Source organism: Melozone crissalis, unplaced genomic scaffold (assembly GCF_028551555.1).
Source record: "Melozone crissalis strain CALT ecotype California unplaced genomic scaffold, PUWL_Pcris_2 ptg000082l_1, whole genome shotgun sequence".
NCBI lineage: Eukaryota > Metazoa > Chordata > Aves > Passeriformes > Passerellidae > Melozone > Melozone crissalis.
The window spans coordinates 647279-674010 of NW_026535859.1; the positions used below are offsets into that span (position 1 = coordinate 647279).

The following is a 26732-nucleotide window of genomic DNA, read 5'->3' on the forward strand; positions in this document are numbered from 1 at the left end:
GTCGGGGAACTCCTGGGGGGCTTTTTCAGGGCTGAGTCTTAGTGTTTGGGAGGTTTTTCTGGAGCCCAGGTGTCCGGTGGCTTGAGCAGACGGACTTGGGCAGAGGGATCTTCAAACTCAACATGCTCATCCCTTGTTTTCCCCAAACCAGGATTTCCCATTCCTGACCCCTGGCAGGCTGCAAGGAAGAGGAAGATGACCAGGGACACTAAGGCAGGTGAGGAGGAAGTCAGTGCCCCTTTCCCCCTGTGCTGATCCATCTCCCAGCCCAGCACGGCCCTGGCTGCAGCACAGCCCTGGGGGGATCTCCTTGCCCTTGCCTGTGGCACGGAGGCAAATCCCATCCTGTCCTTGTCCTTCCTCCCCCAGAGCAGGAGCTGAGCATGGAGAGCAGGGAGGACAAATGCCTGTGGCAGAACCTGGTGGAAGAGGCCGTTTTGAGCAGCTCCACGGCGCAGAAAGGCAACGGGGAGGAAAAGCCCTGGAGATGCCGCACGAGGAGGGGCTGCAAACGCAGCTGGCAGGGATCTGAGGGGGAAAGAGCCAGCCTGGGCCGGGAAGGCGGCCGGGGATGGAGCCAGAGCTCGGAGCTGCTGCTCCATGAGCAGCTCCATGATGGGGAGAAGTGCCACACGTGCGTGGAGTGTGGATAGAGTTTCTGGTGGAGCTGCAAGCTGATCCAGCACCAGAGGACCCACACTGGAGAGAAGCCCTGTGTGTGATAAATGCAGGAAGAGGTTTCAGACCAGCTCTGATTTCCTCAAGCACCAGCGCACACACACAGAGGAGAGGCCCTTGCGGTGCCCTGACTGTGGGCAGGGCTTCAGTCACAACTCCAGTCTCGTCAGGCACCGATGCATCCACACTGGGGAGAGACCCCACGAGTGTGAGGAATATGGGAAGAGCTTCAGCCGGAGCTCGCACTTGATCAGGCACCAGAGGACCCACACTGGGGAACGGCCCTACGAATGTGGGGAGTGTGGGAAGAGCTTCAGGGACAGCTCCAACCTCGTCCAGCACCGGCACATCCACACTGGGGAACGGCCCTATGAATGTGGGGAATGTGGGAAGAGCTTCAGCCAGAGCTCCCACATGATCCACCACCAAAACATCCACACTGGGGAACAGCCCTACGAGTGTGATAAATGCAGGAAGCGGTTTCAGACCAGCTCCCATCTCCTCCGGCACTATCGGATTCACTCAGAGGAGAGGCCCTTCCAATGTCCTGACTGCGGGAAGGGATTCAAGCACAACTGCACCCTTATCAGACACCGGTGCATCCACACTGGAGAAAGGCCCTATGAGTGTCCCCAGTGTGGGAAGAGCTTCTCAAGCAGCTCTAACTTGACCCGACACTAACGGAGGCATCAGTAAGGGAAGCCCTGTGAGTGCCCCAAGTGCAGGAAGAGCTTCGTGCGCTGCTCCAGCTCCATCCCCCACTGGAGAAGCCACTTTGGGCACAGCCCTGGTCACTCACATTCCCTGTGATCCATGTTGGCAACACACCTGGCTGCTTCTCCTTTTGGTTTGACCTTAATTTTCTTCTGCTTCATCTTCATCCCTTAAAATCAGCCAAAACAGGGTTAAATGAAAGAAATTGATCAAAGATAGCTAAAGTCCCAAAATTTCAGAGCTTTTTAAGGGGGAATTGATGGTTTGGGGACCATATTCTGGAGGATTTGTGTGGTCTGTGAGGGGAGATTTTGCACAGTGTTCTCTGTTGCAGTGCGTTGTAAACTGTTTTAAACTCCCGGGTCCCTTTCCCAGGTGTGCCTATATGCCTCTCCCTTCCCCCTCGCCCCCTTGCTTAGTAAGTCCTGTCCATCAGGCTTAACATTCCAGCAAGGCATCGTGTGGTTGGTCAAGTTCAAAGGATGCTCCCCTATGCCCAGGGGTCATTGGCCGGTGTAGGTGTCTCTCGTCCCTTGAGACCCCGCCTCTCTCACCTGGTTGGTGCTCACTGTCCCCTCCCCTCCCCCTGCCCCGGGAGCTTAAAAAGGTGATGAGACTATGCGGCTTTATTCTGTTGGAGCAGCTGATCTCGTCCAGACCTCTGTAACCATAGAATAAACCACTGGATTAAACCCTCCAGCAGAATCCTCTCCTTTTTCTCTTCACCATCGCCAGAAGCTCTCTCTCTCCTGAGGTAAACGGAGTTCCTGACAAGCCTGGACTTGTTCAGTGCCCAACTGCAATCTCCAGCAAGCCAAGGTATCTCTGGGGTGATTTACACCACAGTTGCTGCCTTTGGCCCAGCAGCGAGGGTCAGACTGGCCCAGGCACCATCTAACTGGTAATATTGGGATTCCTATTCCAATAGTTCTCCATCTGTTTGCACTCCAAAAGCCAAGAGGGTAACCTCAAAACAACTGAATCCCATGCCAAACAACTGAATTTTAATTCATACAGTCCCAATCCCACTTCAAAATGCCTTGTTCCCACCCTAAAAAACTCAATCCCATGCCAAACTCACTCCATTCCACAGCCACCAGAGTGAGATGGGGTTGGGAGGAGACTGGGAGAAGTGGGATCCCAATTTGGAGTGGTGGGATGGGGATTGTGTGGAGCTGGGTGGGTGGGATATATTTGATAGTAAATAAAACTTCCAGGGTTACTGATTTCTGTCCCGTTCATTTTCAGTCAGTTGCAGTTCTGTTTGCAGAGTGCCACCTTCTCAGCTGATTGTGTTTGTGTCCTCCTTTCTCTCCTGCCTCTCTTTGCCTGCTCTGTTTCTCTCTCAGTGCCTCCCTTGAGCCAGGGCAGCTGCCACCAAAGACCCTTCCCTGATTTAATTCCCAGTGCAGGAGCTACAACAGCATGGGTGAAGTTCTGAAGGCTGGCAGTGAAATGTCACTGTAGGATCTTGCTCCACTTGGCTTTTGGCCCCTTCTTAAGAGCTTTGCGTTCAAGGGCAGGAACATCTTTTCCTGGCTGGGAACTGGAACTCCAGACCCTTGGGGTGTGTGCCGTGCAGGACCATACAGACTGGGTTCATGTGGACTGGGGTTGTATGGGTTTGGATTGTACAGACTGGGATCACGTGGACCAGAATTTCACAGACTGGGACCATATGGATTATGAGCAGAGATTGGGATCATACAAACTGGACCATATGGACTGGGATGGCTGCACCGGATCAATGTGAATCGAGAGGGTCCCGCCCTGCCCAGGGGTCCCTCCCCATCCTGCCCAGGGGCGCAGCCAAAGCTCCCTGGAACGAACACAGAGGTCTGGGAGGGATCCCAGTGCCAATTCCATTTCCAGTCCTATTTCCAATCCCGGTGCCAGTCTCAGAGTGATCATGGCGCTGATCCCAGTCCCGGTGCCAGCCTTGGTCTCTGTCTCAGTCCCGGAGCACTCCCAGTGCTGATTCTGGTTCTCGTGTCAATCTCAATCGCAGAGCGGTGCCGGTCCCGGTCTCAGTCTCGGTCTCAGAGCGGTTCTGGACCCAGTGCTGCTACTGGTGCCGGTCTTGGTCCCGGAGTGCTCCCAGTGCCAATCTCAGTCTGGGTCCCGGTCCCAGAGCGCTGCCAGTCTCAGTGCTGGTTCCGGTGACGGTCTCGGTCTCAGTCCTGGAGGGCTCCCGGTCTCGGTCCTGGTCCTGGTCCCAGAGCAGTCCCGGTGCAGGTGCCGAGTTCCAGTCTCGGTCCTGATCCCAGTCCTGGAGCGCTGCTGGAGCCAGTCCCAGTTCCAAAGTGCTCCTGTTGCCGGTCCCAGTGTCAGGCTTGGTGCCAGTCTTGGTCCCAGTGCCAGTTCTTGTACTGGTTCTGGTCTGGGTCTCGGTCCTAGTCCTGGTGCCGGTCCTGTAGTGGTGCCAATCCCAGTTCCAGTGTCGGTCTCAGTCTTGCTGCTGGTGCCGGTTCTGCTGCTGGGTTTGGTCTTGTTCCTGGAGAATTTAGGTCCATTTGGGTGATTTCAGGCCAAACTGGGCAGGTTTAAGGTTTGTTTCAGATCCCTTGCAGTGATTTCAAGCCTTTTAGGGTGGATCTTGGGCCCCTTTGGCTGATTTTAGGCCAAATGTGGTGAGTTTGAGGGTGGATTTTAGATCCCTTTGAATGTTATAAGCCCATTTGAGTAGGGTTTGGGCCTGTTTGAGTGATTTTAGGATAAACTGGGCAGATTTAAGATGGATTTTAGATGCCTTTGGCTGATTTTAGGCCTCTTTGGGTAATTTTACATTGAACCAAGCCTTTTAACGGTGATTTTAGATCCCTTTGTGTTATAGATGGCTAATGAGATGATTGCCTCTCACAATTAAGGGATGAATGCTGCGTGAATATTAAGAGAAGCTTTACTGATGTGTGATGATGTTATTGCAGTCTGTTGTTTAGATGTCCTCTGTTCTCCCCACAGTCTCCTTTCCCCCCTGTTGTTACCATCAGACAGCCTGAGCCATCCAGGACAGGTGGAAAGAAGGTGTCCTGGTTGAGGGCAAATTTGGTAGAGAATTTCCAAAAGGGCCCCTCCAGAAAGCAAACCCACACAGCCCCTCCCCACAACTGGTTCGGGAAGAATTCCTCGCAGAGATGTGGAAAGAACCTGTTTATTGAACAGGCACAGCACCCCCAAGCACACAAAATGAACAATACCGGGTGACACCACTCTGAAAAAGATGACAAATTCAGAAAGTCTCTCTTGGGGGTGGTCGCTCTCTTCTCAGTCCCTCCGGCACTGGGGCAGCTGCTGCAGCCACAAGGTGCAAACTCTCGGTGTTCCCAGGTCCCAGTCTGAAGCAGGTTTAAGGAAGTCCAAAAAAAAAGAAAGGAGAAACAGTCCAGGAAGAAATTTGGACTGTTTAGCTGAACAAACTAATGAGCAGAAGCAAAAGCAAAGCAGGAGCGAGAGCAGAACAAAAAGCCAAGTAAAAAGCAAAAGCAGCACCATGTTCTGCCCTGCCTCTGTGTCCTGCCAGCCGTGGGAGAGCGGCTGATAAGAAACCAAAACAAAACTTTCACTCTTCAGAGCCAGTCTCAGAGGCACAGAACATAACATCCAGCATAAACAGAACACATGAATGGGGGTACAAGCACCATAACGTCACCCTAGGACAAGCTGTCAGCTCCAGCTGCAGGCAGGCCTGAAGACCCTTTGGTTTTGGTTACAGTGCATTATATACTTTTCTTTGCTGAACATCTTAATACAGTAGAACCAATCTATACCTTTACTTTTATCCATAGCCTATCAAACTCCTATAATTACCACAATCATGTTTCTATTCTCCAATCACTAAAAGTTAGTATATTACAGTTTAAGCTAGAAGTTGTTTTTCAGTTTTCTTGCAGTGGAAAATTCTTTTTTCTACTTGCAACTTTGCTGACTTGTTTGCCTGTGCTATCTTCCTGCTTGGTAAAAACCTCTTCTGTTTGGGGTGGGTTATCCTTTGCTCTAAGCCATACAAGCCCCTTGTAAGTAACATACCCTTTGCCTTCTTAGTTATCCAGCAAGACTGGCTCAGTAATTCTTTTCTTCTATATCAAAACTTGCTTCCATCTCTATTCCTTCATCAGACTCCACATTTAAAAATCGTTCTGCCAAGCATACATATCTGTGAGACTTTCTTGTCAAACTTTCATCCTTCCCAACATCTCCCCCATTCTGATGAACAAAAAAGATGCTGGAAACTGTCTTATTTATCATTCTCTGCACACATTGAAGTGCATAGAGTACCACTACCATAATTGCAATTATCACCACTAACACAATCAAACCTAACTTACAAAGTTTCTTCAGCCAAGGTCCAAAGCTCCAACCATCAAACAAACTGTCTAACCAAGATGGATCATCTGTTGTAATTTGGTCAGCTAAGTCTTTTAAGTTTTGCAGCTGTTTATGAATTGAAGCAGAATGATCAGAAAAATTCATACAACACAATCCTTCAAAATCTTCATAGCCATGCCCATGTGCTAGTAAAAGAAAGTCAATAGCAGCTCTATTTTGTAAAGTGGCATGTCTGTTTGCCTCCTCATCTGTCGGCAAATCACTAATTATGCTAGAGGTGGCATTTACTTCTTTACTGAGCCAACATCCTAATTTGTTTAACTGTTTCAATGCAATTGCAAAACTTAACTGAGGCAAAAAAAAATGCTTGTAACAATTGATTTTCCAGAGTTCCAGGGGTGAAACTCACCATCGCAGTTGCTGTCATAATGATGCCCTCAGGAAGATCTTATTTTTCTGTTTTTCTTTTTAATTGCTTTTTTGACACTGGGAGCAATTATTGTAAGTTGTCCCAAGGCACAAGGGCCACCATCTGTTTTTGAGGGAATACCTTGCCAAGCCCTGTCTCCACAGATGAGCCAGATTCCTCTAGGGAATTGAATTGGAAGTTTGTTAAAATTATCTGTATGAGGTTCATCATATCTAAGAAGCTTAGTTTGATTACACTAATAAGTCGTATTGCTATAAACTGGGTGATAAGGAGTAATATTTAAATGTGGCCCGTTTTTTCCTACAAAATGAAACTAATAACAAGTATCCATAGTTAGTGAGCCTAAAATTTCTAATTCTTGAAGGTCAGATTTATCAACTTTAAAATTATCAATATAGGTTTGGTGTCTCAGGCTGGGAGTTGGGGAAATGTGATGATCATCATATGGCCAATATTTCTCAAAAGTAACATTATCAAAACCCTCTGGGAAAGGAACTCCAACTAAACAAGTTGAAAAAGGTTTATCAGGGCTGGTGTTAGATAAGCAAATGGTGTCAGAGCCTGCGGACTTGGCTAAAGAAACCCAAACATTTGTTTTTGGTTGAGTTACAGGTAAAGCTTCACTGCAAAGAGAAAAACAATAAGTTAAAAGTAGCATGCACCAGCGCAAGTAATAATACAACTCCATTCTTTTCTTGATCCATTTCTGGCAGACAATTTTCTCTGGGTGGTTCTGTGTAGTTCACGTTTGGGTGCCCGTCTCTCGGCTCACACTCTCAGGGTCACTGGCTGGTGCAGAAGCAGCCACAGGCTTTGATAGGTGGTATGGTTTCACGTTTTTGCTGGAATCCACTTGAGTCCTGTATCTGTAGAAACACACGCAAAACCCTTGCCCAATGTAATAAGTTCAAACAGTCCCTCTATTTTTCCTGATTCTAGATTTTTAATTAAAACTGGGGAGTGTTCCTTCAGTTTTGTTTTTTTTATTGTTCTTGAAATGTCTGTAAATGGGGGGAGCAGGTTCTTCTGCAGAGCTATTCAAAAAGTTTTAAACATCCAAAGCCCTATTCAACCTCCTCTGAGGTATATCCTGCCCCCCCCCCCCTTTTTGTTGATCTAAAATGTGTTTTAGAGTTTGATGTGTTCTTTCCATCATTCACCTGACCTGTGGGAGCGTAGGGAATACCAAATGTATGGTGAACACCCCAGTCATTTAAAAATGTGGCCAATTCTTGTGAAGCATATGGAGGACCATTATCACTTTTAATTTCTTGAGGGACACCTAGTGAGGAAAATGCTTGTGAAAAATGCTGGCAAACATGCTTAGCTGTTTCTCCTGTATGTACAGATGCAAAAACTGCTTTTGAAAATGTATCACTAGAGACATGGATATTTTTAAATTTCCCAAAAGAAGGGTACTTTGTGATATCTGTTTGCCACTTCTGCAAACTTTCCAACCCCCTTGGGTTCCTTGCTCCTGCAGAAGGGATAGGTTGAAGTAGCTGGCAGTCAGGGCAAGCCCATACAATGGCTTGTGCTTGCTCTAGGGAGATGTGAAAATCTCGTCTGAGCGCCCGTGTGTTTTGGTGAACAAAGGCATGACTCAATTTAGCCGGTACAACAGGGTCAGGCAAGGGAGCTGCAGGAAGCACAGGGGTGCAATCTTTACTGTCTCCTGCAGCTCCCTCATCACACGCTGCTGATGCCAGTGCATCAGCTCATGCATTCCCTTCTGCCATAAATGAGACCAGAGTGAGCTCCAATGTGAGCGGCAAAGTAAAGATTAGTCCTGTGTAACAAAATTTGATAAAGATAGGTAAGCCAAAGACACAAGCTGGCATTGCTAACATCTTTTAAAGCAGACCCTTCAATTCTTTTAACAATGTTAGCAACATATGCAGAATCAGTGACTAAGTTAAAAGGTTCTGGGAAGAGCTGAAATGCTCTTACAACTGCAGCCAATTCAACAATCTGAGGAGAACCTTCAACCTTTTGAATGTCTTGTTCCCAGGATTTAGTGTTTTTATTTTGCCAGGTAACTACTGCCTTGTGTGTTTTTCCTGACCCATCAGTGAAGAGAGTAACTGCATCTAAAGGTTCTTCACTGATAAGGGGTTTCTCTTTGTAGCATAATTTAGCTTTGATCAGTTTGTGTGCTGGATAATGAAGAGAGCAAACACCTGGAAAATCTAACAAGGCATACAGTAAATCTGCTGACTTTTTCGTGGCCCAATCAAAATAGGATTTAATCATAGGTAAATATATGATTTTAAATTCACAACCTACTATGGCAAAAAGCCTTGCCCTGCCTGTAATGACAATTTGAGAAATCATTTCTAAAGGTGTGAAGATTGTCTTTGGTGCTCTGTAAGAAAGAAAAACCCATTCAATTATTAACAAAGTATAATTTTGAGAGGAGTCCCATTGGAAGATGAGGCCATGCAGTCTCAGCATTTCTCCTAGAACTGCAAGGAAAAAAGGTTTATCTGGAGCATAACAATGTGCTTGTCTATTTTGCAGAGCATCAGTAATTTTCTCCAAAGCTTTGCTAGCTTCAGGAGTAGGAGATCTGGGGGATGATTTTTTGGCTCTTTCAGCGTTTTTTGTTGCTGGTGGCGACCTGCCCAGTGATGAGATGCAGGTCCCAATGGTTTAACGGAGTCAACTTCTGATTTCCCTGCACCTTGGCCACGGAGCCCGCACCGGCCCCGCCGTGCAGGTCGGAGCCCCTCGGGGCCGCAGCCGGGTCTGGGGCTGCAGAGCCGGTGGTACCAGGGCCGGGCATGGGGCAGGCTGGGCCGGCAGTGCCTGTCCCAGGCGCAGGTACAAGGGCAGCGGGATGCAGGATTCGGGATCCGGCTCTGGGCAGGAGGGAGCAGCAGCAGTTTCTGTTCTCTTCCCCCCTCTGTTTTTCCCCCCTCTCTGGCGGCTGGAGAGGCTGAGGCTGCGGCTGCGAGGGTTCAGGTGCAATGGGGACGGGCAAGGGGCGCGGGGCAGGAGATTCGCGACAAAGATTTCCTCAAGGACTCAGCAAGCGGGGAGAAGTTCCGCTGCTGTTTTGTCATGCCGAGAGATAGCATTATACAATTTAACCCGCACAGAGTCCCAAAGGTCTCTGGTATAGACGGCTTCAGAGTCGGCATTTAGGATATGAGTTCTAGTCCATTTTAAAAGCTTTTTTAGCTCTTGCTTAGGCAAGGTTTTTGGACTTGATGCCATTAAAGATTTTAAATGCTGATACACATCTCTCCGCGCAACAGACTTATTGTGCCCCATTATTCCCGGTGCTCACCTGCTGCCCAGCTATGCAGCAGGTGCTGTACACAGAGGCTCCGATCCAGGTACTGTCCAGCAGCAACTCCTGTCTGGGCCACGGTCACCCTCATTCCAGTGCCTGATCCTTGTGGCTGCTTCCTACTGAGTTCACCGGGAGGTTTCTTACTGTCAATAAGTCCAAGTTTGCCAACTGAAACATGGGTGCCACTGTAAGAGCCTGAATGAGAGATGTGGGACTCCAGGTGTCTCTACAAAATGCAGTTTATTGTATCCAAGATGTTAGAGCAGTCCAGGGTCATGGGTGACAGAGCCTGCACCTACAGCTGTCAGCTCCAGCTGCACACAAGCCTGCAGACCCTTTAGCTTTGGTTACGGTGCATTATATACTCTTCTTTGCTGAGTATCTTAACACAGGAGAACCAATCTATAGCTTTACTTTTACCTATAGCCTATCATAACTCCTATAATTGCCATATTGATGTTACTATTCTCCAATCACTAAAAGTCAGTAACATCACAGTTTAAGCTAGAAGTTGTTTTTCAGTTTTCTTGCAGTGGAAAATTCTGAGACCTTTTTTCTATTTTGCTACACGTCTTGTTTGCCTGTACTATCTTTCTGCTTGGTAAAAACATCTTCTTGTTTGAGGTGTGTTTATCCTTTGCTCTAACCCAAAAAAACCCTTCCAACAACACACCCTTTGCCTCCTTGGTTATCCAGTAAGACTGGCTCAGCAATTCTTTTCTTGTATATCAAAACTTGCTTCCATCTCTATTCCATTCTCAGGTTCTACATTCAGAGATCTTTCTGCCAAGCTCGCACATCTGTGAGACTTTCTTGTCAAACTTTCATCCTTCCCAACAGAAGGTAATGACTTGTGAGGCCTTTCTTTGTTTGAATGAGCCCTGGGGTGTATTTGCTGTTCTGAGTCCAGGATCCTCAGATGCTGAGAGGAGAAAGCAGCAGTGCCTCAAGAAATCCAGGTGAGAAGAGAAACCCAAAGCATGCTGGAGCACTGGGAGATGCCACTGAAAGCCCTTTCTGTGGGAGCCTCCCCAGGGGATGGTTGGAGCTGTGGTTACAGCAGGCAGAGGCACTGGGCAGGAGGTTCTGGTGCTGAGCAAACCCTTGGTTTGAGGGAGCAGAAGGGCCAAGGCCTGATCCTGGTCCCTGGATGGGAGATCCTGTCCCTCCCAGAGCCCAGGGCTCTCCTTGGAGGCAGCCTGGGCTGTGCTGGGCAGTGCCCAGGGAAGGACAGTTTTGGGTTTTTGTGATTGAAATTACCTCTGAAGTATTGCAAAGTTTTTTTTTTTTCTCATCCTTGCGACTGAAGAAGAAGTCGAGATTCGTCAGTTCTGCTTTTTAAGGTGGTTTATTTTTTCTTATCTGTTACATTTTTTCTTTGACCTGCTGAGATCTGTCCAGCAGGTCAGGTTGTGGCACAGTCCCTGCCCTTGGGGTGGTGTTAACTTTTTATACTATCAACGATGTGTACTTTATTTACAATACTTTTCCAATACTTATCACTTATGTTAGACAGCCTGTCTCTAAACCAATCAGTAGGAGGAAGAGGAAGAGGAAGAGGGAGAGGGAGAGGGAGAAGGAGAGGGAGAGGGAGGGGAAGGGGAAGGGGAAGGAGAAGGAGAAGGAGAAGGAGAAGGAGAAGGAGAAGGGGAAGGGGAAGGAGAAGGAGAAGGAGAAGGAGAAGGAGAAGGAGAAGGAGAAGGAGAAGGAGAAGGAGGACACATTTAGATTCTTCCATCTTGTCTCTTGAACTCCCATTCTAAATCCTCAAAATTCTACTTTTTCACCCTGGGACAAATTAACTATCATTCTACTCAAACTCTTGTGGCTTGTAAACCTTCACACAACGTTGGCAATTTTTTCTATGGACTAAAATTGAAGGCACAGGTGTTTCTGACTCCATGTCAAGGTCTCTGAGCCCCTTGCCAGGGTTTCAAATCACCCAGGGCAGCCAGAGGAATGTCCTGGGTCCCGACAGGACAGCAGGGTCACAGTGCCCGGTGTCCCCAGGGCTGCAAGGACACAGCCCCAGTGCCACGAGCACAACCTGTCTGCTCACAGGGCTCACTGGGGCACACGACTGCCAAGGACACCAAGAGCTCAGGGACCTGCAGGCAGCTTCAGAACTCTGGGGAAGGACCATCTGTGTGGCTGTCGTCACATCAGTCAATGGGACAGGACCCCAATCAGAATAAATTATTGCTTAGGTAATGAGAGTAATGAGGGATTTGTCTTTACAAACCAGCTGCTAGATAAAACCAGCACTGAGAGATAAAAGAAACAATGGGAAGGATTCCACTGACTGATGAATGGAAAAAGATATTTTACTTTTACAAATAAACTTTAGGATTGCTGATAAATGAAAATGGGCATTGAAAGATGAAAGAAACAATGGGGGAAAGCCTTAAATTCCATAAGAATTGAAAATTAAAAGGGAGGGTTATACATTAGAGGGAAATCTTTGGTATCAGATGTGTTAGGAAGTCTATACCTCTCAAGTACCTCAGCCACTGGGGAAAGAGAGAAGGGAAATTGGGATAAAAAGGAGGCTGCATCCTCCAAAAATTGGAGAGACGCCAGAGGAATGCCCCATGGCCTCTCCCTTTATTCAAATTAAGTCAAAGGACTCCTCTGTCTCCTTTCTGGACATAAACCTCTGGTATTTGTGGATTAATTTTCCTGACAAGTATATAACTTTCTAATCCAATAGACTGATGCCACAGAGTTTATTTTGCTTTTCTGTCCTATAACCTTACTTTTTTCTACTGCAATGTGGGTATTTTTGTCCAATGGATTCTTATTACATGTACACACACATATGTCTCTATTATAACATCTAAACTCTCAGCTTATTCTATACAATCACATTACTACACTATAAAACCCTTTATCATCTCTTCTTATACAGTTTCTTACTTACTTAAGGCCTATTCTTACTCATAACTATAGAAGCATGAGTTGATTTCTCTGTTCAATGTCTGTGTACCTTGATTTCACATCAATCTAGGCTCCTTCCAAGGCTGTGAAGATTTCTATTTTCCCAATTCCCTCTTGCTGGGCAGGCAAGCATAGGGAGTTGTAAGAACCTGAATGAGAGATGTGGGACTCCAGGTGGCTCTTCAAACTGCAGTTTCTTGTATAAAAAATACTGTTTATTGTATACAAACTGCAGTTTATTGTATCCATGGTGTTACAGCAGTCCAGGGTCGTGGGTGACAGAGCCTGTGCCTACAGCTGTCAGCTCCAGCTGCACAGGAGCCTGCAGACCCTTTAATTTTGGTTACAATGCATTATATACTTTTCTTTGCTGAGCATAAAGATTTCTTTCACTAACTGGAGAGCTTAATTGGATAATCCTTAAATGATGAAATACATAACAGACTGAAACGGCTCTATGAAGTCAAGTGTCATTATTTTATCATGTGATAAAATGATGTGAGTATTGAAATTTCAGATTTTAGGTGCAGGTAAAATTACAGGACTCTCCCAGGGAGCCTGTACTCCTTTATTTGCAGTATACGACTAATTTAATAGAGCTGAACCAATCTATACCTTAACTTTTACCTATAGCCTAACTACTATGTCATATGATATCATATCATATCATATCATATCATAGCAATCATATCATATCATAATCATATCATTATGATACCTATATAATAACTCCTATAATTACCATGTTCATGTTGTAGGCGACGGGGGTCACACACGGTAGGGACGGATGGAGACGAGATCTCTTTGAAGCCAAGTTGTGAAACTATCGGTTTATTACAAAGGGCGTGGGTGAAGGGCCCTGTTGCGAGCTGCCAGCCGCAGCTCGAAGCAGGGCCCAGAGAGGAGAGGCTTAAAGTGGGTGAGAGTCAACGGCAAAGATTTAAGAGCGGAGAGCATGTATAAAGGAAGGGGTGAAGAAGTGCAGAGGGAAGACAAAGAGACAAAGAAAGAAAAGGGTGCGAAGAGGAGCACGAGAGCGGGCAAAGAGATAAGGGAGAAGAGAGATAAGAGAGTGCGGAGAGCGAGCAAAAAGAGAGCAAAAAGAGAGAGCAAAAAGAGAAAGCAAAAAAGAGAGAGCAAAAAGAGAGAGAAAAAAGAGAGGGAAGCTCCCGTTACAACACAATAAATCGTCTTCAGTGTTGAATATGCAGATTCTCATTAACCAATCTACTACAGCATGCATATCTTATAACATTTCCACACAACCTATAAGAATCACTACATTACCATACTATGTTTACGTGTTAAACCCTAAATCTTATTCTTTGGGCCTTATCTGCCAAGCTGCAAGGCCTGCTCTGACTCTTAGGCCTGCCTGCTTGCAGAGGGAATTGTTTCCTCCAGGGGGGATTACATTCAACTGGTCACAACTAAGGTATCTCAAAGGTTGCTTTCATTTCAATCTCCTTTATAGTTTCTATATTCTCAAAATTTTTTGCTAGGCAGTCATATTTAAAAGGCTTTCTTGTTTCATCCTCCCCAACATCTCCCCCGTTTTGATGAACAAAAATATTAGACACTGTCTTACTCATAATTCTTTTTTTCTATATCCCTTCCATGAGCTCCTCTGGCCTGCTGCTCCTCACAGTCATCCAGGAGACCCCAGCATGAGGCAGAGATTTTTTACAAAATATCTGGTGTGAGAGCGAGGAACAGGCTGCCCTGGGAGGTGTTGGGTACCCATCCTTGGGAAGATCCAGAGCCACGTTGGAGGGGGCTTTGAGCAGCTCGCTCTGGTTGGAGATGTCCCTGTCCATGAGATGCCTCAGATGATTTCTACCATCTCATGGGAAATGTTATTCTCCTGGATTCACTTTAGATTCCTCCCAGGATTCTCCTGGAGTCTTTTGATCTCTCATTTTGTGACCTGATTTGATAACCACAGGCCCACAGTCTTCCAGGAAAGGTTCTCAGTATGTTTGTTCTCCTTTGGAGTTTTCACTCCAGAATCCCCTTGTGGCTGCTCCCAGGTATGTCCCAGCGTCTTCACACCTCCTCGAGGAAGCAGAGCTCCCAAGAGACAGCCCCAGGTTCCTCCAGCGAGGATTCCCAAGATGCTTTTGCTCATTTGGAAGCATTTCTCTATGCCAGGGTGCACTGGAGACTCCTCCTGGCATCTGCCAGAGTCTTCTCACTGGTTTAGGCACTTGATATCCCAGGCAGCAGCCCCAGACTGCTCCAAGGCAGGTACCTGAGGAGATTTTTGTCTTTTTGTGGTAGTTGTATCTTGTGTGATCTACCTGAGACTGTTCCAAGGAGTGTCCCACAGTCTTGACCTCCAGTTTCAGGATGGCAAAAATGTCTAGCAGCCCCAGATTGCTCCAGGGAAGCTGACCTTGATGAATTTTTACTTTTCCAGTGAACCTGCATCTTCCTGGATCTCCCAGGCAGGCACCACCTGGAATCTTGGACACACAGAGATGGAGGGAGCTGAGATCCCGGGTGGCAGCCCCAGAGGGCTCCAGGGAAGCTGCCCGAGGGGATTTTGTGTCAGGGAAGAGGGAGCTGAGCAGGGCTGCAGGAGCACAGGGGCAGCCCAGGGTGGGGACACATGTCCGTGTGCCCTGCTGGGCACTGTGAGGAGCAGCTGGACGTGCCTGTGGCTGCAGGCTCTGGGTCTGGGCTGCTGCTGGCTGCCTTGGCCACATTGGCCTCCTGGTGTGGGGCAGGCAAAGGGCCGGGCTGGGCCCTGCTGGTGGTGAGTGCCAGGCAGGGCTGGCCAGGCAGGGCTGTCCGAGACTGTGACACTCTCTGGGGCTGTGGCACTGGCTGGGCTGTAGCACTGTCCGGGGATGTGGCACTGTCTGGGGCTGTGGTGCTGGTAGGGCTGTGGCACTGTCCGGTATTACAGCGCCTGAGTGGGTCGCTGCTGGTGAGAGAGACGAGAATCTTGTTTCTTGATCAGAAGGCTGGATTTGTTGATATATGATATATAATACATTATAACTATACTAAATAGAATAAAGAGAGAAGTTTGCAGATGCTAGCTAGGCTAAGAATAGAAAAGAAAGAATCTAAAACAAAGTTGTGTCCAGGGACTCAGTCCCCTAGCTTGCACTGGTGATTGGCCCTTAATTATAAACATAGAAAATGAGCCAATCAAGGTGAACCCTATTACATTCCACAGCAGCTGATAACAATTGTTTACGTTCTCTTTCTGGGGCCCTCAGCTTCCCAGAAAATGCAGAAATCTGAAAGAAAGGATTTCTGTGGAAAAATGTCTGCGACAGTCCGGGGCTGTGGCAATGGCTGGGCTGTGGCAATGGCTCGGCAGGGCTGGCTGTGGCAATGTCTGGGGCCGTGGTAATGGCCGGGGCTGTGGCGATGGCCGGGCTGTGGCTCTGTCGGGTCTCTGGTGATGGCAAGGCAGGACTGGTGGAGGCTGTGGCACTTTCCAGGGCTGTGGAGCTAGCTGGGGTTGTGGCACTGTCCTGGGCTGTGGAGGTGGCCGGGCTGTGGCGATGGCCAGGCTGTTGCACTCTCTGGGGCTGTGGTAATGGCCGGGCTGTGGCGATGGCCGGGCTGTTGCACTCTCTGGGGCTGTGGTAATGGCCGGGCTGTGGCGATGGCCGGGCTGTTGCACTCTCTGGGGCTGTGGTAATGGCCGGGCTGTGGCGATGTCTTGGCTGCCCTGAGGCTGCGAGCCCCAGCCAGCACAGCGGCTGCCCCACTGCGGCCATTGTGTTCCCGCCAGGGTCCCTGGGCCGGGCCGCGATGGCTCCGCTGCTGCTGCTGCTGCTGGAGCTCAGGGGCTGCGGGGCCAGGGCGGCCTGGCCCCGTCCCCATGGAGGGACCAGGCCCGGCCTGGGCTGCCCTGAGGGCGCCGCTGCTACAGCTGAGAGCACGGCAGGAGGAGGAGGGGGAGGAGGAGGAGGAGAAGCAATCAGATAATTATTATTTACATTTTTCTCTGAGGCTTCTCAACTTCTTCCCAGGAGAAATCCTGACGAAAGGATTTTTCAGAAAATACCACAGTGACACTGTCCCAGCTGCAGGATCTGCTTCCCATCGGTCCTGAGCTCAGCCTGGTGCTGAGCAAAGGGGCTGGGCTGGGGTCATTCCCTGATGGGGGCTGTGCCCCCTCCCCAAATTCCCTCTGGGGAGCAGGAGCTGGGGCAGGAGCCCCGTGGGGAGGGACAAAGGGGTGACACCGGCATGGGGGGGACACACACAGCCCCTGGGGACCCCCCCTCACCTTCTGCTGCAGCACCAGGAGGATGAACCCCAACATGGAGCCACAGAGCCCTGGCAGCATCGTTGGGCTGGAGTGTGGTGGCTGCTTTGGGGGTCCCATCTGCCCTGAAACCCCTCCCAGACTCCCCAAACCACCCCACAGCTCCTGGCCAGGACTTCCCCAAAGCACTCCCTCTGTGGTGGTGTTTGAGGGTGCCCAGGACGAGGGAAGAGATGAGAATCTTGACTCCATGTTTCAGAAGGCTTATTATTTTATGATATAAGATTTATTTTTTTATTATAAAAAGATTTATTATTTTATGATATATATTATAAGAAAATGATAAATTAAAACTACACTAAAGAAAGAGAAATGAGACATCAGAAGGCTAGCAAAGAAAGGAATACAATCTTGTGCCTGCTCAGAGTCCTGACACAGCTGGACCTATGATTGGTCAATAATTAAAAACAACCACATGAGACCAATCAAAGATGCACCTGTTGGTAAACCATCTCCAGACCACATTCCACAGCCATCACAGAGTTATTGTTTACATTTCTTTTCTGAGGCTTCTCAGCTCCTCAGGAGAAAAATCCTAGCGAAAGGATTTTTTAGAAAATATGTCCGTGACACTCCCTGCAATGTAAATGGCCCTAAGAGCCACCAAACCCCCTTCCCATCTCCCCCAAAACCCACCCAAATTCTCTGCAAGCCACACAGCCCAGCCAGGACCCCAAACCCCCCTCACAGTCTGCCACAAAAGCCCCCCAAACCCCTCCCAGCACCACAAACACCCCAAGAGCCACAGAAGCCTCTCCCCATTCCCCCAGGACCCCCCAAACCCCATCCCCCCACCCTGGCACTGACCAGGAGAGGTTGGTGGGCAGGAACATCCCCAGCCAGGGGCAGCCCAGGCACTTCAACAGCGATTTGGGCACTTTGGGGGGACACCCCAAACGGGGAGAGCCAGGCCAGGGACTGGGACAGAGCCAGAATTCCTGGAGAAGAGATGGGCTCTGGGGGACAAACTCTGCCAGCACAGCTACGAGATTGTGGCCCCACAGCCCTACAACACCCACATCCTCCTGGATATTCCTCTGAACCCCAAATTCACCTCCAAATCCCAGTGAAGTGGTGCAGCTTTAGATCTCTCTGTTTAATTTCTTTATTTTTACCTCAGTTCTGGATGTTTTGATGGGATAAAGATGGAAATTATTTAGGTTGGAAAAGACCGCAAAGGATCATCCAGTTATGCTCAATGCCACCAGAAGAAACGATTGGACAGAGCAGAATTTTTAGAGTGCAAAGATATGTTGGGGGGTCCTTTTGTTCCTTTTTACTTAGAGAATTGCTAGTAAACACTAAGAACTGGATACTTCAGAAAACAAAAGATGTGACCAAAGCTCAGGGAGGAGGGCACCTGGCTGCACTTCTCTTATCTGGGAGTTTCTCCCAGCCCAGCCCAGAGCTGCTTCTCCAGCTGTGGGTTAGAAATTTAACTCCGGGTAGAAACCAATTTTAGATTTAGCTGAAGTCTGCTGTTTAATCTCCTGTAGTCTGTTAACTTGTGTGCTCCCAAAAAAGCCTGCAGAGAAAACAAAGGAGATTCAAGGCTACCTAGAAAGGAATGCAAACATCCAAGTTGAAGAGAGATAAGGAGAGAGGGCCCCCCCCCCCCCACCGCCGACCCTGGGGCTGAAGCAGATGGAAAAACTCGATCTGGGTTCCAACTACGTGACTAAACAACTGGCAGGCTCATAAAATTTATAAGACAGTTTAATAGATGTGTGCCAGGAAAATGAATCCACAAACATCAGAGGTTTATGTCCAAAAAGGAGACAGAGGAGGCCTTTGACTTTATTTGAATAAAGGGAGAGACCATGGGGCATTCTCCTGGGGTCTCTCCAATTTTTGGAGGATGCAGCCTCCTTTTTATCCCAATTTCCCTTCTCTCTTTCCCCAGTGGCTGAGCTACTTGAGAGGTATAGACTTCCCAAAACATCTGATATCAGAGATTCCCCTCTGATGTATAACCCTCCCTTTTAATTTTCAGTTCTTATGGAATTTAGGTTTTCCCTCATTGTTTCTTTCATCTTTCAACGTACAATTTCATTTATCAGCAATCCTAAAGTTTATTTGTAAAAACAAATATCTTTTTCCATTGATCAGTGGAATCCTTCCCATTGTTTCTTTTATCTCTCAGTGCTGGTTTCATCCAGCAGCAGACCCACAGCTGGTTTGTAAAGACAAATCCCACATTCCTCTCATATGCACATGTCTTTTATGCATATGCAAAAAGTTAAGAGGTAAAATAGATTTGGGAATTTTCGGGGGTGCCCGTGTCCTTAGGGCAGCACTGAAATCAATCATACTGGCTTTACAGCTTCTACAAATTGCAGGGTTTTTTCTGCAAATCAGGGTGAGCCTCTACTGTGAGACTGCACTGGGATCTTATTAACACCCACCTCCATAAAAGAGGGACCATCCCCGTCTGCCTGGGACCCTGAGCTCGGCTCTCCCTGCCCTGCAGCCACTGTTATAGATATATATTATATGCACCCCCCATGTGCCCCCACAATGGCCAGGACGCCTCCCCAGAGCCCACAGACCCCCCCAAACTCTCGGACCCCTCCCCAAAGCCCCCCCGGACCCTTCCCCGCCCTCCCCCGATCCCCTCTCGGGCCCCTCCCGCTCCTGTCCCGAGCCCGGCGGGTCCCGGCGGCGGGGAAGGGGGCGCCGCTTCCGGCTCGCCTCTGATTGGCTGGAGCGGCGCGGGGGAGGGGGGCATTGTTGAGGGGAGCGGCGCCGTGATTGGTTGCTTCCAGGACGTGAAGCGCGGTGATTGGTTGGTTCTGGGCGGGGCGTGCCGCCATTGTTGGGAGCCCGTGCGCGCGGCGGAGGCGGGAGATTGTGAGGGGCGAGCGGAGCTGAGGTGGGTCCGGGGGAAACTGGGGGGGTTTTGGGCGCGTCTGAGGGGAAATTGGAGATTTTTGGGGGCATCGATGGGGAACACGGGGGTGTGCGGTGGTTTTGGGGGGAATGCGGGGGTCTGAGGGGACTTTGGTGGGTCTGAGGGGGCTTTAGGGAACTTTGGGGGGAACTTAAGTCTGGGGCGTTCTCAGGTGGGTTTAGGAGGATTTGAGGGGAATTGGGAGAGTCTGAGGGGATTTTGGGGGATTGTGAGAGTAACTGTGGGGTTTCGAGTGGATCTGGGGGGTTTTGAGGTGGCTTTGGAGAAATGTGGGGGCGTCTGAGGGGATTTCATAGGCTTTGGGGGGGATTGAGGGGCCTGAGGGGGATTTGGGGCAGTCTGATGGATTTGGGGGGTCTCAGGTGGGTCTGGGATGAATTTTCGGGGGAAATGGGGGGGTCTGAGGGTCCTGGGGAGGTTTTTGGGGTCCGAGGTTGTTCTGGGCCAACACTGGGGGAGCTCTGGGGGGTTTGGGGTTCCTGGAGGGGTCCGGGGGAGATTTCGGGGTCCCGGGGGGTCCCAAGCCCACCCTGAACCGGGGTCTGGGGGTTTCGGGGGGGAGGGGGCACAGCAGGGGCCCCCCCCCCCCACCCCGGTTTTTGGTGGTCTCCCATGGTGCCCCCTCCCCAAAAAGCTCCGAGGGCCCCCTGAAGTGGCTCCTGTTCCACCAGCCGGTGCCCTCTGATCCAGGACAGCCCCGCTGAGTCTGGGGGGATTTGTGGGGATTTGTGGCATTTTTGGGGGATTTTGAGAGGGGTTTTTGGGGATTTCGGGAGGAGCTTTTTTTGGGCTTGGGGTTTTTTTTGAGAGTTTGTGGGGAATTGTTGGGGTTTTTGGGGAGAATTATTGGGTTTTGGGATGGTTACGTGATTTTGGGGGATTGTGTTTTTTGTGGGGTTTTGGATTGTGGGTGATTGTGTTGGGGTTGTGGGGGTTTTTTGGGGGGGGGATTTGTTGACATTTTTGGGACTCCTTTTAAATTTTGTTGAGTTCCACTGGGATTTTTGGAGATTCTCTGGGGTTTTTGAGGGTTTTCTTGTAATTTTGGGGGCTATTGTGGGGTTTTTCCAGAGCTTTAGGGGGGCTTTGTGGCATTCCCTGGGTGTGGGGAAGGGCTGATTAGCACCAAAATCTCCTTAAAACTTGCAAAAGTCCCAATAAAACCCACTAAATCCCAATTAAATCTCTCAAAATCCCATTAGAACACCCTAGAATCCCAATAAATGCCCACAAAATCCTGTGAAATCCCAATAATGCCAAAAATCCAGATTAAACTCTGCAAATCCCCCAAAAATATCCCCAAAACCTTGAACAGTCCCACAAAATCTCCCCCAAGGTCCAAGGAAATCCTGGCAACACCCAAAAAACCCCACAAAACCCCCCAAATCCCCACCAAAAATGCAAAAAAACCCCAAATCCGCAATGAATCCCACTCAATGCCACCACAATTCCAATAAAAAGCCCCAAAATCTTCTAAAAATCCCAATAAAACCCCCAGAATTTCTGAGAATGACAAAAATTGCAACTTAATCCCAGTAAAACCCCCCCCCCAAAAAAAAAAACCACAAAAAATTTCAATAAGCCCCCAAATACCCCCAGAAAAACTCCCCCTCAAAATGCCAATACAATCCCCCAAAATCTAAACCCCCCAACATCCACCAAGCCAGCCACTCCCAGTCACTCCCAGTATGATTCCTGTCGCTCTCAATGAGATCCCAGTGTAACCCAGTATGGACCCAGCTGCTCTCACTGGGATGGATCCCAGTGTGATCCCAGTTGCTGCCTGCATAATTCCAGATGTTCCCATTTCCTCCCATTATGATCCCAGTTGCCCCAAGAACAGTCCCAGTCCCTCCCAGCAGGGTCCCAGTGGTGCCCAGTTGCCTCCAGGGTAGATTCCCCAAAAATAGTCCCAGTTGCTCCCAGCATGATTCCAGCTGTTCCCAGTGTGGTTCCAGTCTGCCCAGTATGGTTAGAGACACTCCCAGTAGGTTTTAGTTAGCTCAGAATGATCCCAGTCTTTCCCAGTTACTCCCAGTTTCCTCTAGCATAATCGCCGTTTCCGTCTGTTGCTCAAAGGGTGGCCCCAGTTGCTCCCAGTATGATCCCAGTTCCCCCAGTTATAGTCTCAGTCCTCTCAGCATGGTTCCAGTACCTTCCAGCCGATCCCAGTTGCTCCCAGTGTGTCACATTTTCCTCCCAACATGGGCCCAGTAGCTCCCAGTAACCCCCAGTCAGGTTCCATTCATGCCCAGTATAATCCCAGTATGACTGTATCCACTCCCAGTATGATCCCAGTCACCTGCAGACTAATCCCAGTTGCTCCCAGTCACTCCCAGTCTGATGCCAGTGCACCCAGTGTGATCTCAGTTGCTCCCAGCATCGGCCCAGCTGTTCCCAGTGTGGTGCCATCACTCCCCTATGGTTACAGACACTCCCAGTATGGTCCCAGTTGAACACAGTTGTCCCTGCTCTAGTCTGAATCACTCCCCATATGATCTCAGTCCCTCCCAGCATGGTCCCACTCACTCCCAGTTGCCCCCAATGTGGTCCCTGCTCTCCCCAGCATGGTCCCAGTTGTTCCCAGTGTGATTCCAGTCCCCCCAGTATGGTTACAGACACTCCCAGTATATCCCAGTTGCCCCCAGCATGTCTGCAGTCATTTCCAGGCACTGCCAGTGGCCCCAGTAAGGTGTCAGTTCTCTCAGTATGATCCCTCAGTCATGCTCAGTATATCCCAGTTGCCTGCAGCAGGCATCCAGTCCTTCCCATTTCCTCCAGTTTGCTTGCAGCATCATCCCAGTTTCTTTCAGTTGTTCCCAGTAGCCCAAACTGTGATCCCAGTCACTCACTTTCAACCCCAATATGATCCCAGTAAGCTCCAGTTTGATCCCCGTCGCATGCCAGCCTTCCCAGTGTGGTCCCAGTATAATCCCACTTGCTTCCAATGTCTCCCAGTATGGTCTCAGCTGCCTCCAGCATGGTTCCAGTCGCTTTCTAGATCAACCCAGTCAGTCCCAGTATGATGCCATTTGCTGCCAGCGTGCTCCCAGTTGCTCCCAGTCAGGCCTAGTATGGGGGATGATATGCAGGGTGTGTTCCCAGTTGCTCTCAGATACTCCCAGTATTAGTCCAGTCCCTCCCAGTATGATCCCAAGATGAGCCCAGTGTGCTCCCAGTCCCTGCCAGTATGAACCAGTTGTGCTCCACGTGGTTCCAGTTGCTCTCTTTTACCCTCGCTTTCATTCCAGTCCCTCCCAGTATGTCCCAGTGTAGCCCAGTTCCCTCCAGCATGTTCCCAGTCACTCCCAGTTGCTCCGAGTTGGGTTTTTGGGGGGATGTTTGGAGAATGAAGCAGTCCAAGGCTGAGCGGAAAAGGCCCCTCGGGGGGACAATGGGGGGTGCCGGTGGCGGCTGCTGGCAGAGGCAGCCTGGAGGAGCAGAGCCCTGTGTCCCCCAGGAGCCCAAAGTGGGGAGCCCAGAGAGGGGGGAGCGCCGCCACTGGCGGGAGCCTCAAGAGCCTGGAGAGGGGCAGGGGGGACTCCTTGGAGCCGCTGCAGCCCAGAGCAGAGAATGAGGGGAGAAGGGAGCCCGGGAGCCCAAAGAGCCCCGGCATCCCGAAATGGGGAGAGCGAAGAGGGGGGAGCTTTTGGTATTGCTGGGACTGCCAGCAGCCTGGACAGGGCGGGCACCGAGGAGAAGGGGGATCCCCAATCCAAGTGTGATCCCAGCAGGTGGGACAGGGGGGAACTGCTGAACACCAGAGGGGAGGGACCAGGCGCGGGGAGCTCCTGGGAGGCTTTTCCGGAGCTGAATCTCTGTGGTTTTGGAAGATATTGTGGAGCTCAGGTGTCCTGTGACTTGTAGAGATGGACTCAAGCAGAAGGACCTTGAAACTAAAGGTGTGTTGGGGAAGAAGAAATAGGAAAGCCTTATAGATATGATTGTCTGGCAAATGATTTTGAGAATATAGAAAGTAAAAGCAAGATAAAATGGAAACAAGGTTTGAGATACCTCACTTACTGAACTACTGGAAAACAGTGGTGTGGCCCGATATAAGGTAATCCCTGTTTGATGAAACAATTCCCTCTGCTTGCAGACAGGTCCAAGGGTCAGAGCAGACCCTACTGGTTCAGCAGAAGGGTCCAAAGTGTGCATTTTAGGTTTTAAAATATAACACAGTATGGTGACGTAATGAATCCTGCAGGCTGTATGTAAATACTCTAGGATTTGTATCTTGTACTAGATTGGTTAGTGAGAAATAGAATATTCAACACAGAAGAAGATTTATTGTATTCTATCGGGAACCTTACTCTCTTACCCTCTCATTCTCTCTGCCCCTCTCTTCTCTCAGGCCTGCTCCAATCTGTGGCTGGCAGCTCCGAGCAGGGCCCTGCACCCAGGCCCTTTGCAATAAACCGCAAGTTCCATGACCTGGCTTCAGAGATCTCTCGTCTCAGTCCGTCCCGACCTTGCTACCCCCCGACGCTCCTGCAAACGCGCTCATCCCTTGTTTTCCCCAACCCAGGATTTCCCATTGTCAACCCCTGGGAGGCTGCAAGGAAGAGGAAGATGTCCCGGGACACGGAGGCAGGTGAGGAGGAAGTCAGTGCCCCTTTCCCCTCTGTGCCTCTCCATCTCCCAGCCCAGCACGGCCCTGGCTGCAGCACAGCCCTGGGGGGATCTCCTTGTCCTTGCCTGTTGCACAGAGGCAAATCCCATCCTGTCCTTGTCCTTCCTCCCCCAGAGCAGGAGCTGAGCATGGAAAGCAGGGAGGACAAATGCCCGCAGCAGAACCTGGTGGCAGAGGCCGTTTTGAGCGGCTCCATGGCGCAGGAAGCCAATGGGGAGGAAAAGGCCCGGAGATGCCGCACGAGGAGGGGCTGCAAACGCAGCTGGCAGGGATCTGAGGGGGAAAGAACCAGCCAGGGCCAGGAAGGTGGCCGGAGATGGAGCCAGAGCTCGGAGCTGGTACTCCATGAGAAGCTCCTTGATGGGGAGAAGCCCCACACGTGCGTGGAGTGTGGGAAGAGCTTCAGGTGGCGCTGCAGGCTGAGCCAGCACCAGAGGACCCACACTGGGGAACGGCCGTATGAGTGTGGGGAGTGTGGGAAGAGCTTCAGCCGGACCTGCAGCCTGACAAAGCACCAGAGGACCCACACTGGGGAACGGCCCTATGAGTGTGGGGAGTGTGGGAAGAGTTTCAGCCAGAGCTCCAGTCTGATCAACCACCAGAGGACCCACACTGGGGAGAAACCTTATGAGTGCTCCAAGTGTAGGAAGCGGTTTCCGGCCAGCTCCGGTCTCATCCGGCACTATCAGACTCACACAGAGGAGAGGCCCTTCCACTGCCCCGACTGTGGGAAGGGATTCAGGGACAACTCCTCCCTTGTCAAGCACCGGCGCATCCACACTGGGGAACGGCCCTACGAGTGTGATAAATGCAGGAAGAGGTTTCTGAGCAGCTCCCATCTCCTCCAGCACTATCGGATTCACAGAGAGGAGAGGCCCTTCCAATGCCCCGAGTGTGGGAAGGGATTCAAGAACAACTCCAACCTCGTCACCCACCGGCGCGTCCACACCAGGGAGAGGCCCTACAAGTGTCCCCAGTGTGGGAAGAGCTTCTCTTGCAGCTCTCACTTGACCCAACACCAACGGAGCCACCACTAAGGGAAGCCCTGTGAGTGCCCCGAGTGTGGGAAGAGCCTCGTGCGCTGCTTCAGCTCCATCCCCCACTGGAGGAGGCACTTTGGGCACAGCCCTGGTGTCCTGGTTCAGAGGAAATTTGGGAGAGAATCCCCAAAGGGGGGTCCTCTAGGATAGCAGATTCAGTTGGCCCCTCCCCCCAACTGGGCCGGGAGCAAAATACGTCCTTGGAGAAAAGTGGAAATAAAATGTTTATTAAACAATAAAACTTAAATAATATTAAACAATAAAACCCCTTGCCCCTCCAAAAGAACTGACAAACTGAGCAAGTCCCCTTCCCAGTTTGCAGCTCAACTCACTCAGTCTCTGATCAGTCCCTCCGGTGCTGGAAATGCCACAGGCCAGGCCCAGCCCGGTGGGCCACAGGTGCAACTGCCGGTGCTTCCCTGGGTGTTCAGTCCCGAGCAGGTTTAAAGAGGTCCAAAGAAAAGGGGAAAAGAAAAGAAAAAAACCCCACAGTCGAACTTCTTTGCCTTCTTTGCCTCAGGTAGCTAAAACTGACAGCAAAGGAGAGCTCTGTCCTGCTGTCTGTCCATCCACAGACAACACAGCCCAGGAGTAGGAATGTTGAGGAGTGAGTGCAGTGTCTGAAAACAAACTGCACACTTCTTCTCTCCTCCCTTCACTCTCTGCAACAAGTCTTAAAGGTGCAAAACTTATTATTCAGCATAAACAGAACAAGACGATTGGGGATAAAAGCATCATGTAGTCAACCCAGGACATTCCAACCCTTATCCCCATATTGTCAGCTTACTACTGCAATATAAATTCCAACTCCACAAACACATACATTATACATCCAAAATACAGCTATACACAGACAATGGTAATAACATTCCGTTAACAGTGATATTTACACATAGGTCTCACCCAACAATCAGATCTCCCTGAGGTACATAGCATGTTCTTCCATCTTTTTGCATTATCTACCATGTGCAACCTGGTCCCTAAGAAAAACAACCCCACAAATGGGTTTTTCTGTATTTGAGGCAGCATTAATCCAAACTGTCTTCCCTAATAAACCTCAGACATGTACCACTAGGACTTTGTCTCCATCTACTCTCTGCAAAGGCTCAGATTGGGCAGGGCCCACTCGGTTAGTAGAGCCTCGGGTGTTAACTAACCAGGTGGCTTTTGCCAGATGCTGCTCCCAGTTGGAAGGTCCTCCACCCAAAGCTTTCAGTGTGGTTTTTAACAGTCCATTGTACCTCTCCACTTTCCCTGCAGCTGGTGCATGGTAGGGAATATGGTTCACCCACTCAGTGCCATGTTCCCTGTCGCCTTCTGATGCAAGGCGAGGTGACCTGGTTCTGAGGAAACGGCACGGCAACCCAAACTCTCCAGGGTCACTTGGGCCAAGAACACACGCTAGCACCAGTATGGTGGACGGTTCAAGACCTTTATTGTCCCGTCTCGTCGGGTTTTATACTCTGCAAGT

At 49.8% G+C, this 26732-nt stretch overlaps 1 protein-coding gene across 1 annotated transcript; it reads left to right on the forward strand.

The window, feature by feature from the left end:
• Window positions 1-738: 738 nt before the first annotated feature.
• Window positions 739-26520, forward strand: LOC128946683 (zinc finger protein 84-like; the record flags this gene model as incomplete). The annotated part of the gene is made up of 2 exons (XM_054290619.1): window positions 739-1274; window positions 24646-26520. Coding segments are annotated over 2 exons (1149 nt in total), but the record flags the coding sequence as incomplete, so codon positions are not given.
• Between the last annotated feature and the right edge of the window lie 212 nt (window positions 26521-26732).